This window comes from Electrophorus electricus, chromosome 23 (assembly GCF_013358815.1).
Source record: "Electrophorus electricus isolate fEleEle1 chromosome 23, fEleEle1.pri, whole genome shotgun sequence".
Classification (NCBI taxonomy): Eukaryota; Metazoa; Chordata; class Actinopteri; order Gymnotiformes; family Gymnotidae; genus Electrophorus; species Electrophorus electricus.
Window position 1 is genome coordinate 1,784,709 of NC_049557.1, and position 15,292 is coordinate 1,800,000.

At 45.7% G+C, this 15,292-nt stretch overlaps 1 protein-coding gene and 1 long non-coding RNA gene across 2 annotated transcripts in view; both read right to left on the bottom strand.

Annotated features, from left to right (window-relative positions):
* Positions 1-3,345: 3,345 nt before the first annotated feature.
* On the bottom strand, positions 3,346-11,803 carry LOC113571068. Its single transcript, XR_003409958.2, has 3 exons — positions 11,648-11,803; positions 5,156-5,250; positions 3,346-3,432 (listed from the first exon to the last, which is right to left on the bottom strand). It is a non-coding gene; the product is annotated as an uncharacterized LOC113571068 (long non-coding RNA).
* A 1,985-nt stretch (positions 11,804-13,788) lies between these two features.
* tmem230b (transmembrane protein 230b) overlaps positions 13,789-15,292 on the bottom strand; it is a 3,621-nt gene continuing 2,117 nt past the window's right edge. The window contains exon 4 of the mRNA XM_026999695.2: positions 13,789-14,560. Within this exon, the coding sequence (XP_026855496.1) occupies positions 14,420-14,560 (141 nt within the window). The 3' untranslated portion in view covers positions 13,789-14,419. The remainder of the gene's footprint in view (positions 14,561-15,292) is intronic.

A 15,292-nucleotide genomic window follows, 5' to 3' on the forward strand; every position in this document is an offset into this window, starting at 1 on the left:
GACACCTTTCACTGTGGCTGCATGGCTGTCCTGACAGGCGATCCTCTCGCAGGAACCGCCCACCACCGTTGCTGGGAGGAGCTCCTCTCAGAGGAATCCCTCATGTGGCTTGGGTTCCTCTCTGTCTGCGTTCCCAGGTACAGTTCATCTCCAAGGAGGAAGACCCAAGCATGACGATAGTGCACAATAGAGCCTGAGCACAATGATAGTCTGATCTGGTTCCTCCCATCCCACTGGTGAACTAGCACACGGCTTTGTTACAAGCACCCCACGTCAAAGGCCTAAGAACATGAGACCCATGAGTATACTGGTGCTTTTCTGCAGCTTTGGTTGCTGTTTGGTGAAACCAGAAGAATCCATTTTGGCTGATATTACCGGTTTGGTCAATAAAATTCTTTCACAGGTATTTTACTTTCTTTCAGTGACAGACTGAGATGAGATGATCCAAGAATCTGTGGGTGTGGTGAAGATAAAACCAAATGCAGACCAAATGTAGACGTAAAAAGGTAAAAAGGGATTTGTTAAAAAAAAAGTGGGAGTCAAAAAAAGCAGCCATGACGGGATAAAGGGGTGGCGATGGATGGTGGAGTTGAGCAGGCCCTACCCACTGAATGATTCATGGTCTCTGAAGAAAGGAGCAGCCTTTTCATGTCCTGAGGTGTGGCAGACGCTCGGAAATATAGTCCCATTCCTCATCTTAAAACAAAGTAGCACAAGACTCAGAAAGAAAAACGCTCTGACTTTTCATCACGCTGATGACCTTATAAGGATCGTTAAGACTACAAGGATGAGGTTCTTCCAAAAGGGAGAGGGGTGTAGGGGTTAAAAACAGACCTGGCTTCATCTGTCAGGCTGACAGTGATGGAAATGGCCTGAGCTTATGCCTGAGAGCACTACCCCAGCATCATACACACACACACACACACACACACACACACACACACACACACACACACACACACACACACACACACACACACACACAGAGGGGATTTCCCTCATTTCCTTTTGCTGGGAGGGCATTTGATCTGCCAATGCTTAAGGTAACAGGCCCTGACACCACAGACTAAGCACACAGTCCGCACACTGCAGAAGCACGCATGCTTAGCTGAGGCCAAAAGTTACCCCACCATCATAACAAAAATGGTTACTTATTATTCACCAGTCTGTTTAATTATTATTCCATGGGCGAATTAATGACCAGCCCGCAACGTCACATTTCTACTTGACAAATGCTTCTTAAATAGTCAAGCAGTGGCTATTCAGGTTTCGTTTGTTACCCACATAATGCAAATCCCAAACTGGCCACGAAAGTACCGACATGCACAAGGGCTGAGAATCTATTAGATCAAAAAGAACTCTCCACGTACGGGTCAAGGGCACAGTGCCACGGCCGACACCACGTGCCCCGCACACCGCCTGCACACAGTCACAGAGCCGCAGGAGCCTGATCAAAGCAGCATGGAGCACAGGAGCACGATTAGGCCTCCCCTGCCTGGTAGCTTATCATGTGCAAGAAACTGATTTGGGGTCCTTGCTAACACTGAAAAGTCCTTGCTAACAGTGAACGACTGCAGTAGGCGGTAGCGAAATGAAAATTCCCATTTTCACCTCTCAGGCGGTGGCAGCAACCCAAAAATAACCCCGCGAAGAGCGCAGCGGGTCGTCCTGCGGTGGTGTCCTGCGTTTGAAGCCGCGGGGAGGGTCTGGTTTCGTCTCGTCTTCCGCAACATGGGGTTTTCGCGACGAGGGCCCGGGGAGAGAGGCCGCAACGTCCGTGTGCATTTTGATTTGATGGGAGAATACATTAGACGCACGATACCAATATGCTTCATGCTCTGCCAGCTGGCGCCGATGCTGGGATGAAATTCCGAGCAGAGATGGCCAGGAAGGGGGTGAGGGGGTGTTGGAGGGGACATGTAATGCTTTTCATCTTGAGCACTATCATTAACTCTTGCGGCGGGTACGACACCGTGGGACGCTGTTTGGGATACCTCGCATCTGCTTCGAGGTTTTTAAAACCTTTCCTTCACTTCGGCTCTTTTTTTTTTTCCGCTTTTCTTAAGACCTTTTCCGTCTGTACTCCCTGCCACATTCTCCCCTGCTCATTATTTAAGCCGAACTGACAGGCCTGCATTGATTTCACATCAGCTGATACTCCCCGAAGGAGTGGGGCGCGTGATGGCTCGGCGCTTGGGCCAGGCGGCGCCGTGGCCTGGCCCGCCGTGGGTGGGCGGGGGGGATGACGAGCGTTCGCTCCCTGATTGAAACCTTCTCAAACGACGCACGGGTCCACTGCGCCAGAGCCTGTGCGCCAACGAGCCCCCGGGGAGGAGCGCCGGGGTGCAGGCGGCCGCGTTGTTTACCGCCGGGGAGAGGGAGGTGGCAAACTGGGTAATCACAGCTTTCTGTCTCCTGTTCTTTTTGAAACAATGATGGGATTATGCAAGGCAGGTCTGTTATCCTCGGCACCCCATCCGTTCGTCTTGGAAGCAGAGCGGGATACTGCTCTTAGTGGGACGGACCCGTAAAGCCCGACCGCAAACATGGTGCAGGCCAGACCAATGACCCCCCTCCCGGCCTGCTTGAGTTTGACCTTGTGCGCTTTAATCCAGACCACGCTCAATAGCCACCCTGCCCCCACAGGCTGCGCTCACCACCATCAACCCCCCCCGCCCCAAAAGCAGCCGTTAAAAGTGTGCTCCTCCTCCCTTCAACTGCATCTCTTCTGATGCCATCTCTCCCACACGTAGACTCAGACGTGCTTGGCCTAATTACAGGGCACTTGTTGTTTGGGGTGGATTACCTGTCTGGGGATTTTCTTTCAGCAACGGAATGCTCCTGCTTTTAACGTTCAATAAACGCCAGTACACGTCCAACAACCCCCCCCCCCCCAACACACAGATAAGCAGCCATATTTTCAGGGAAGCACTTCTCTGTGGGAAATCAACAAAAGGGACTGGAAAGTTGTTGCAGTCAGGCTCTTTTCCTGAATTGCCACGGATATCCGTCATTTTCAGATCTCTTAATTATACCTGTTCATCCAAAAACAAGCCCCATCATGCTCGATGTAAGAGATACAGGACTGCCTTTGGAGTGCCCTCAGAATTAGCTCTAGTTAAAACAACCTCATGACCTCGGGGCCAAGACACAACTTAATAGCTTCCTTCCTCACCTTGAAGTCAATTACAAGGTGACGGGACACTGCTTCAGGACATAGCTCACCTTTGTAGCTTGGGTGCACGCGGGGCACGTAGCCGCCGAATTTGATGAGGATGGGGACGCTGTAGCCCAGCCGCACCCACTCCACCACATGCGGCGGGTACAGGTTCGGGGTCGTGATCCCGTCAGACAGAGCTGCGAGGCTACAGTCCAGCTCCGCGCTAGCCCCAAGTCTCGCTCTCACCACCGGGTCCGTGCTCAGTGACGGACCTGCGACACGTACACACACACACACACACACAATCACCGTGACAATGAGCACAGCTGCAGGTAAGTACGTGCCGGTCAGCGCGATGAATGCAGTTTGTTCCCAGGACAGTGAGGGAAGAAACAATACTCTGGTCCCTGATGGATAATGAGTCCATTCAGGAGCACTGTTTATGTCGTTGTTTTTCCCCTGCTGCAGGTGTCTTAGACGCTGCGGATTGGCCCTGCTGGATCAAGATGACGGTAAAACCTGCGGACTGCTTGGTTGTGCCTCCCACCAGCTACGGCGTAAACATTTTGGCAGACATGGAGAGAAAGAGAAGGAGGGAGCCAGCAAACCAAACAAAGGAAAGAGGAGCAGTTACAAACAGGCATGCACACCAAGCCGTAGTGTGAATGTAAACCAATCGATGCTAATAAGCCGGCGGTCGGCCTGCGTGCTTCAAATGTCTGTATGAATCTGTGCCCAGTGCCACCCCAATTCACCCCAATGTGGGCCTTCGTACCGGGGGGCTAACCTAACCGCCATGTCTGATGCCGAGATTAGGGTTAATCTCTTAGAGATGATGCTCTCTGATAGATGAAGGAAGGGGCCCACCAGCCGGCCCCTCTTCATGCTCCTGCTACCGCCGGACCCCCGCCGGACCCCCGCCAGACGCACAAGGCGACCCATCCCCCCCCACCCCCCCGCCCCCTTCCCTCCAAGCGCACACACAAAGCCGAAAAGAAAGCGTGCCTCGAGTGAAGGGGAGGACCTAAATCCCGGACTGATCTAAATCCGGATTTGGGGATTTTCTTTTTTTTTTTTTTGGTGTGGCCCCTCCTTTCCTACACATTGTCTAGCGGCTCCCCTAAACGCCACCCCCACTCGGTCTCACGTTCTCCCCCCCCGTTATGTCCCCCCACCCCACCCAAATCACCCCACCCCACCGCACCGTGTGCCTGTGATTCTCAGGTCGCGCTCTGTACGGCGTCTTCTGCTCATATGAAATGCCGCCAATGAGGCAGCTGCGCGGCGTGTGACGTCCCATCCGTTACCCTTAGTGCTTCCACTGTGATTACGGACGTCTTGGTCTCTGATGCCTACTGCAATCTGATAAACGAAATGTTTGTTTTGGACACACGGAGCTGGGGACTGGGGCAGGGTCACTGAGAAGCGGGCAGGAAGACAAAGAACAGAACCCAAACAAAGGGCTGCAGGAAAGGGGGTGAATAATGAGCTAAAGCAGGACATGATAAAAGTGGGAGGATGAGCAACAAGATAAGAAAACCATGGAGATTGTGATTAGAGAATAATAATACAGATAAGTATAATGGTTCTTATTACTGATTACAGTAAATTGAGCAGAAGACAGTAATCACAGAGTAGATGAGTAAGAATGGTAGAGCAAGGGATTAAAAAAGAATTAAAAGAGTACAGTAATAGTAGAGCACATTACAGTGCAATAGTGCTGAGAAGAAAGAGCACAGCAGAGTGGGGTATATTACAGCAGACTACATTAGAGTATAGCACAGCAGAGTGGGGTATATTACAGCAGAGTACATTAGAGTATAGCACAGCAGAGTGGGGTATATTACAGCAGACTACATTAGAGTATAGCACAGCAGAGTGGGGTATATTACAGCAGAGTACATTAGAGTATAGCACAGCAGAGTGGGGTATATTACAGCAGACTACATTAGAGTATAGCACATTAGAGTACCAGAGTACAGGTGAAGAACTTACGTAGAAGACTGAAGAATACAGCACAAGCGATAACCAGAAACCAAAGTCTCTCTTGTTCCATGGCAAACATTCACACACCATCACAAATGCCCCACCTGAAAAACACAGAGATACACATAGTATGTGCAATTAGAAAGTACATTTATAATACAAGGCTCTGCACTAAATTAGGGACAATTAGAATATTTCATTCATGAAATAAAAAATAACTGTGGAACTACACTGAAATATTTATTCAATGTACATTAAGTGTTTAGATTGTAAAACATATATGGAAATGCAAGAAAACTCTGAAGCCCTGATGAAGCTCTTTAAACCCCAGCACCAAATATTCACTGCCAGCCACTCTTTTCCCATACCAGGACTTGGCAGCCGGTGTGAATGGAGTACTAGCTGCACACATTCTTTCCTTTATCCTTCAGCGTGACATTAAAGTGTGTGTTCCACGAGTTGTGGTCTGAGCTGTGGTTTGGAAGTCTGAGCTGTGGTTTGGAAGAGGACAAGAATACATAAGTTCTTCCTGGAATGGCTACCCTCAGGCCTAGTTTGAGTACTGTTATATTGTTATTTTTCTGTTATACTGTTATGACTTTACACCCACAACTATTACATGTAGTATAAAATACACTGGAGCTCAACAAATCTAACAAACTAGGAGCCGAGGTTACAGAGCTTTTCATTTATCTGATCACTGATTGTCAAATCTAAATCTTCACATGCCCTGTCTAGGCCTATCCAGATGAATAACATCTAATGTGGATAAAGGGACCATAGAACTAGATCCACTTTAGCAAATCTCACATGTTTATAAGGTTGCGAGTACACCAGTGTTAAGACATTGAGACATTTGATGTGCATCTCTGTGCAGGCTCAAAGACACTCTGGCCTGAACCCAGAGCCCTATAGGAAATCAACCCACTGGTGCCCTATTGGAAATCAACCCACTGGTGCCCTATTGGAAATCAACCCACTGGTGCCCAATAGGAAATCAACCCACTGGTGCCCTATAGGAAAATCGACCCACTGGTGCCCTATAGGGAAATCAACCCACAGGTGCCCTATAGGAAAAACCAAAGCACTGGTGCCCTATAGGAAAATCAACCCACTGGCTCCCTACAGGAAATCAACCAACTGGTGCCCTATAGGAAATCCACCCACTGGTACCCTATAGGATATCCACCCACTGATGCACTCTCTGGTGCACTGCAATATTGCTCTGGAGGAGTTGTGTTCCAAGCTGAGGGAAAATGAAAGTAGAGGGTAAATTTAATAACACGTTGGCAAACATCCATGTGGCTGTGTACCTGAGAGCTGTATCCCCTTCCTCTACCACACACACACACACACACACACACACACACACACACACACACTACTCAAAGACACCCACAAACCATCACACACGACCCACATGAACACAACACAAATAAGTTAATTACACAAAACTTAAGGGACAGGGGTAACAGAAGAATTCAAGTATATGGGGCAGATACACAAACACAGTGCAGTTTGTTCTCATTTTAAAAAGAAATGAGGCTTTCACAAGATAAAATCTAAATCTTCTAATGTTTAGCAAAGCTTCTTTCTTCACACCTGCATCACAGCACCACTTCCACGACCAGCGAGGTCCCTTCCATACCCATCTAACTTTAACTAACTCACTCCATCTCAAGCTCCTTTGGCAGTCTTCATACAGCACATGACATGGCTGCTCTCAAAGGTGGAGAGTCAGAGGCTCCGGCTGAGTAACGCCTCTCCGACCAACCACAGGTATGACACAGAGCATGCGGCTCTTGTTCCACTACCGCGTACTCTGAAGCTGGATTTATGACCTGAATGCAAACGTTGGATCAGTCTCTTGGCACCACAAGCTCCCTTCACCCGCTTGCGAGGCCATTGGTCGTAGACTTATCACACCAATGTGGATAATATAAGTGAATTATGACCATGCAGCCCAAACAGCTTTTCCAGATATGAGGGATGAGATATTTCCAGATATGATATTTCACTGCAATGAGAATATTTCGATGCGTCTAAGAGTGGGATGCATTTCAGAACAGCTATGCACATCGTATTACTGCGGAAAGAATGTATTTGGGAAAGACAACATTAAAGAAAGAGGGAACGATAGCGAGCGAGTGAGTGTGTGACTTAACAGTGGCTAGAAACACTGGAGTGTCAGGATAAACTGGTCCCATTTCCTGTGAGGCTCTGTCTTCCATGGACACTTCCCTGGAGGCAAACATGATTTGAATTTGTCAATGGAAGTTCACACACTGTTGTATGTTTGGATCTTCACGCAAGGCATCATAAATGACTTATTGCACTGCGTTGCAAGCAACTGCATCATTCCGAGGCAAAACAAGCCTTACTCTGCGGCACACCGTTGACGGGAGAAATGGCGCCGGTGTCAAGGCTGAGATAAATAGCTCACCTTCCGCACGTGCTGAAAGCAAGTCGTTCTATGTGCTTTAACACACTGTGGAATTGTTGAGGGCATGAGAGCAAGGTTAAGACAATGCAAAGTCAATGCGAAGTTACCAAACAGTGTACACAAGACAACTGTGAACACGTCATTATGTTACCAATGAATTAAAATGTTCCTAATAACTTACATAAATAGTCCCTTGCTGTGACTGTGTCAATGGTAGGTACTTTGTAAAAATGTTTTGCATCTATTTGTGACATCTATTTTGGAGTGATTCTTGTATCAGAGCACTATAAGAAGACCGCGTGGCTTTGGGAGTGCTGTGAGGCTCCAGTTCCTAGGCCGGGGTTTGAGTTAGCCTCCTAACAGCGCAGAGCGAGATTTTTGGGAGAGGGAGCCGATCCGGAGACGGCCCACAGACGCACTAAGCAAACGGAGCAGGGCAGGGCTTTTGTGTCTCAGCACGAAGCCCCTGAACAGACAAGCTGCAGAACAAGGGAGGCTTGTGAGGTGCTTTCAGAGAGGGGGCAGGCAGTCAACACACAGAGGGGGGGAGGGAGAGTGAGACACGTGGTTGGAGAGAGAGAGAGAGAGAGAGAGAGAGAGAGAGAGAGAGAGAGAGAGCGCAAAGTGCAAAGTCTACATGTCTGAAGACAGTCAGGAGAAGGGGCAGACTGATAGGCCAACATTCCTACTTCTTTGGACAGGTGTGCAACTATCATGTGTGCACCCAAAATGATGCAGCTAGTTGAGCATAGGTGCATGGCCATAGGTGAGGTCAGAAAACTTTCTGATTTGCGAATGGATGTGCACCAAACAATTAGACATCATTTAGACGTTAAATGCCATCTTGGGGTTGTAGGCTAAAGGGTTATTTAAATTTATGCCAGTTTATCCGCACTTGTTGAGACCTGCAGCGTCCAAGAACATTTGCTAGAGGACCAAGCTTGCCCCTCTGCACAGCCTGTGGCAGCTCTTGGCTGATCTTCATCTTGATGGCACATTTCTGGGTTTCAGGCTGGTCCTCTCCTTCTGCTCAGCTCCTTGATCAGCTAATTTAACGAAACGTTGCTCATTCCAGCACCGTGGCTAACGGAGTGGTTAGAGGTCTGGGCATTAGATAGCATTTACTTTCTTGGCTGCCTTTTCTTCTGATCCATTGGCCATACCCCTCCTGTACTGTGTAATCCCTACCTTTGCTTAACTGTTAGAAGTAAGCTTTTGGTTTTGCTGCGTCTCCTCTAAGGCAAACGTTTGGGGCCGTGTTCACAAATGCTTTTGGTAAATCTGTGCACCGGGTCGGGTGCCACTTTGATCCCATTAGCAGCAACATGGTCAGTTTATCCCATGCCATGTGGCATAGCGTAAGATGTGCCCAGAGGCTCCAAGAAAGCATTTGACTTGTTATTGTTCCTGGTGATGGGGGCATTTTTTGTGCCTGTAGTGCATTACAGGGTGACAGTAAGATATAATCCATTTTGCATGGACCGACCTGAAAATAGCAGGTTGAATCAAGGCCAAAGGTATTTACCTGGATCCAAAGACCCAAGAGTATGGTGCACACCTGCATGTACGGAAAGGACTATACATGTATACCTCTTTAATATTGCTGTAGTAAGATACATGTATACCCCCTTTAATATCTCTGTAGGACTATACATGTATACCCCTTTAAAATCTCTGTAAGCATGAACATCCATTCAAAACCATTCCTCCATTCTTTATACATTACTACAATTACTTTGACATCAAAGAGCCTTTCCTAAAATCTTCAGACTGACTTCACGAGAAACACAGAAGACCGGAGACATGGGACATCTGAAAGATTAGGCACGTGTAAATAATAATGTGTAAAGATCTGTAAAAAAAAGTGAGGACCAGTGGCATACTTGGAAATGCACCTAATGTACAGTATGCCCAGTTGGTCAATATTGATAATAGATAACCGTGTACCTGCTCTATACTGAAGCGAAGCACGAGTACTGCTGGTAACAGAGACAGGCTGATAAGCAGCTGCGTTACTCCGCTACTCATCCTGGATGATCCCACCAGAGACAGGGCTTCCGCAGAAGGCCAAGGAGGGGGACAGAGGACAAGATGTGACGCGAAAGGATGAATTGCTTAGGACGCTGGCACACTGGCAGCAGGTTCTGTCGGCTGGTGAAATAGATCTGCAGTACCATTCTGAACTATGGAAAACAGCAGCATATGCATCGCTGGTATCTCACTTCACCCAGCTGTTGGTTGACTCACTGCTGGTATGAGAAGTCTTTCAATTTTTTTTTTTACATCATTATAAATATAAAACTTCATGCTTCTATCTCAACTTTTAACTCGGGAACTAATTCGGTGCTGCAGCCATGACTGTTGGCTCGTGTAAAGCAGATTAGTCTAGCTGCAGAGGTTAATTCCACTGTGCCACTGCCGTCTAAAATGAACAAGCATTCATTAGTTTCTCCAGCAGTATTTCTGCAATGGTGGTGATGTGACCGACTCAGCACAGTGTATCCTTTACTAGACTGCAGTAACAGCAATCTAATCTGGCTTTTTGGTTCTAGCAGTATTGTTAAAGAAAACTTAACCACAAAGATGCATTAACATACAGAGGAGAAACAGGTGGGCACTAATAGCACCTTGCCACTAAAGCGAGCGTAGATGGGTGGAGGTGCAAGCACCATCGAGAACCATCACCATAACAAACAGTTTAATGGGTGCCTGAAAGCATGTGTGTGTACAATAAAAACACAGGGAATGAGAATAACAGAGGAAGAAAAATGCTTTGCTTTGCTTTCGTTGCACCCACTGAGACCTTTGATCAGAGGACAGCAGCTTGTGTGATTTATAAAAACAGTTGGTGCCAACATCAATAATCTGTGTTTGCACATACAGTGAGGGGAAAAAGCAATTCTGTGAAGCAGGGCAGCGTTTAGGCCGGAGGAACACGCGTTTAGGGGAAGCGGCTTAGACTTCAGCTGCAGGGGTGGCCCACTGAGTAGGTGGGCCACATTTACAGCACACAGCGACCCCTGCAATACTGGACCATTCAAATCTGTCTGGGACAGAAGTCCTGGTCACTGCCGATTGGCTGCACTGAAGAATGGCTAGATGACGGCCATTCCGATTTCTTGGACAGTGTCGATTTGTAACCAATACTCTCGCTTTTAAGATGCCATCCAAGAGGGAAAAGAAGAGTTTGTTTATAGAACAGCATGCATTGACCAAATGCAGTGGAGAAGTGCATGAAAAACCTTTTTTTCTTATACAACTAAACAGGGTACAGTGTTAGTTAGTTGCTAGTGTGCATGTGTCTGATTATGCAAGGAAGACTACTCATTAAATCATGTCTAATGACAGGGACTGAGATGCCGTGTTGCGGTACAATGAATAAGAGGGTAAGGATCACACACGATGTCACCCCACCCCAAAGTGCTTGCTGGTGTCAGTTCCCAGTAATGAGGAGGGACTCCCCATTCATTACAGCTCCAGCACATACACACATGATCATTCATATGCGGCTAGATGCTTTTAAAAAGACTTGACTCCCATGGAGACGAGCAGGTGTAATATGTGGCAGACGCTCTGAGCGACACTCATCAATACAATCTAATTATGCACACACTTCTGAAGAGAAATATAGGCCTACCCCGAAAATAACTAACTTTTACAGCTGCCGAAGACAATAAAGCCTTTCTGCGGTGCGCCGAGGGGAGATTGAAAAACAAACAAAACACGTTTAGAAAACACGGGGGCAAAAGAAAGGCTGTAGATACCAGGCGCTCTCCGTCAGCCAAGGCGCCGACGCGAGTTTATTGGGCATTGTTCCCTCACAACAGCACGTCGGATTACGTACAGCCTCAAACACCTGGCCAAGGGCTTCTTCGGCCGATAAAATATGTTATTAACATATATAACTTCAGATTGGATAGAAAATCCGACCGAATACATTCTGTAGATGTTTCTATATAACGTGTTAAAAAGGGACAAATATAAATAATGTATATTTAGGCTACTACAGATGGGGCTTACATTAGCTGCAGTGGAAATCCATGATAATGTTCTTTTACCTTGTTTAGGCACTTGACTGTGACAATCACAAAGTAATCTCACTCCATGGATGAGGTCTTCATTTTTCACTCCTCTCCTGTATCCCAAATTAAGTTCGAAAGAACAGCCTTCAGAACATGTATTTAATCCAATTTGTGCCAACAAAAACTAAAAAAAAAAAAAAAAAAAAAGTCTCCAGAGTTAGCGATGCTGCTATCTTAATCGGTGCGTTTCCCACTCACGAAAGTTGAGGTAAAGTAGCACATGGCGCCGTTCTGCTTAAACCACAAAAGCTTTACATTACCACAGCGTCATGTGCTCAACTTGAACAAGGTGTTGTGTAGTAACCATTAACTGTCCTTTAACTATCCTTAGACCTGCGAGACGCGGGTATCACCTGAGGCAAGCATGGCCAGTCCGGTCACGGCACAGATACTCGTTTTCCGTTCACCATGAGGAAGAGTGTCCTCGTTGTCAAAAACACTGGATGCGTAAATCCCTCCTGCCAAAATGCAGCTTTTACATCCAGACCCACAACGTACACAGCACACCGTGCGCAAGAACCTGACCACGCTTGAAGTCCCGGTTTCTTTCCGTGTGAGTTTTGAGAAGACAAAAACAAACAAAAATATTAAAATGAAATTAGCTTCTTCTAAGCATCTGAGGAAAAGTTGAGGAATTCTCTGTAAGTTACGCGTGTCCGTCTAAGGACTGTAGCGGCTGAGATGCCATGCAGGTTGTACCATGATGGATAACACCTACTTTGTTGCGTTACTCTCCACCTCTCCCCTCCTTCCCTCTCCGGGACACAATACTCCTCTCCCTCCCCCTTCTTGGTCTATCCATGTGCTTCTTTCTCTCCGGACTGAAAAAAGAAATCACACTGCACTCTCACACTGGACCTCGTGACCTTTTTAAAGCCTGACCGATTGTTGACCCGTTGCTTCCAACTACTACCGAAAACTTCGCTCACTGCCAATTATATGCTAATTCATCTATAACCTTAACCACTGAACCCACCATTCTTACTGCCCTACCATTTTTTTTTCCGTTTAAGTAATCGGATTAATAGGGGGAACGCAATTTCTGTTGAATTTTCCCCAGCTTATTCATTACATTGCTGCCAATTGGATCACTTTCTATATTACAGAAAAATATTCTACTCGCTTTATAGACTCTCAGTTCTCAAGACAAACATTTCTATAAGGCTTATACATAATTTATAGCGTTTTGAAGTTTCTTTAGATAATTAAATTATTCCGTGGGACAGCGTTCAAGGAGCATTGTTATGACCAAGAATATGGTGAACAGAACTTGATTCTTGGTCTGTAACTATTGTCCTGGGACGGTAGCTGCAAAAAGAATCTGATCCAAGATCAGCGCTCTTACTGCGAGCTTTCTTTTCAAATGTATTCACTTGGCAGCCGCTTGAGGGCGTGTAATCACGTTACTAAATTAACATTTTTTCGAACAAATTTCATACGGGGGAGACACGCACTCACTACCCACCTCTGATAATGTTTAAGAATAATAGACTATAACCCACCTGTAGCTTTTAAAAGTCTGTCAGTCATAGACTACTGCATTCATCACTGGTCAATTTCAGAGCCATAGCACCACTGCTGACCACAAGTGTGACAGTGGGTATTACACTGGTATTAACGTATAGGGTACAGTAGTGTTGCTGAAATTTACATGGTCTGGCATCTCAAAACATCCAGTGAACAGAAACGGATTGCCAATGTATTGGAGAATGACTAACACAAAATGATGCATGACACCATATAGGCAGTAATCTCTAATTACACACCTAATGAATACATGCTTCTAATAAAATTGGTGGTGCATAAACACACAAAAACACACACACACATACAAAATAAATGTATTTTACATATTTCTTTTTTTTTGTTTACACAAGGTTACAATTTAAATTGTCAGTACATGGTCTTAAGTCAAACTGTACTTTTACAAAATTTCAAAAATAGGTCAACTTAAACACTGGTTATTGGTTAAGACTATCCTATGGGTTAGGGCTATCCGACATCTTATGAAGCATTTAACAGAAATGAATGCAATAAAAAGCACAGGAAACACATGAACTGGAGAAGTGTGTGCTAAATGAATAATCAGTAATAAATCCACTTCATGCACTTGGCTGTGTGGTTTTGAAGTAGAGCAGCTTCACCATTTATTACAGTGTGAGGCATAACAAATTATGCAGTGTAATGCTGGTAAATCAACAACAAACAACAAACTAGTGGTGACACTTTTAAAACTCACTAAACAGTGTGTTTTAAATCTTGTGTTGTTATCCTGGACTTCAGTAGGGAACCACAGTGTATAGTTCATCTATGCCCAGTCCTTACTCATCTTACTTCAGTGTAGTTTATAGAAGATAAAGCTAAAGAAAACCAGTCTCACAGAGCATTATTAAACATAAGACTGACAACAGGCTTCTCTCCTGCCAAAAACTGACATTAATGCAACACACCGCTACTATCCATTTCCCCTTTAACTCGGCAGCAAAGATGGTATATTAATTATATTAGGTCAATATAGCATCACATAAAATGCCAGTATTCTCTCACTGAAGTCAAGAATGTTAATCCAGAAGGTGAATTTATGGTGAAATTATCTGACTTTCTCAGAAGCTCTTTTAATCACCGTAATCTTCTGTACTAATCACCTTTGGTACACGTTGAGACTGAAGTTCTGTCTGTATGCACATAAAAGAGTCTCTTCTTCAGAGATGACCAACATCACTAAGTTGTCACAATGTCCCACGTGACTCAGTCATCAAAGTCTGGGATGTCATCATAGGAGTAGCCACGGTAACCCCTGTAGGCATAGTAGGCGATGCGCAAGTGGTAGAATCCAGGAAGGAAGACCAGAATCCCTATAATGAGGACTGGTATAGTGCGCTCATGGTGCTGTAAATGAATCGCAAGTAAAAATGAACAGGAATCTGTGCAGAACAACTTGGATAAAAGACAGATCTCTACATAGCTAATCCAGTGAAGCAAACCTATGCTTCTCGCTGGGCAATTGCTAGGGATAGTCTAGCAAATTACTTAGGATTGATCCAATTCCAAACAACCCCCTAGCATTCTGTCTTGCTGGCACAACTGGCTCAGGGTAGTTAATGCTGCTTAAAGGTGGGCTGTAGTCTGGATGACCTGTGGAGGAGGCATATCGACCCAGCCCAGGAGTTCAGTGGTGTGAGCTGTAAGTGGCTGATACACCATCAATACTGAGTTAAGAAATGGGGCAGTAGAATGAGGACTTCCCCAAGATAAGCAGCCATATCTACCCCAATCCATGACCTGCATTAATGCTAATGTTAGTTGTTCCTCATATCATTCATGCAACGCAATCACACTTTGGACTTTCTAAGCGTGTGTTGTCTACTTTGACCAAGGGAAAATGCTCAAAGTTCTCTAATAGAGGGAAATGTTTTAAACACATATGCAGCACCATTACTAGTGGAAGTCTAAATGCTGGAAGTCTAACAGCTGTTCATTAATGATTAGAGGGAACCTTGAAGCTAAAATAATATACAGCTTTGATGTGGGCAAAAAATTGCTATGTACGCTGTAATAGGTATTCCTTTTGGATGCAATATGCATTGACAGTTTCAAGAAAAGATTTTAAAGACATTAAAA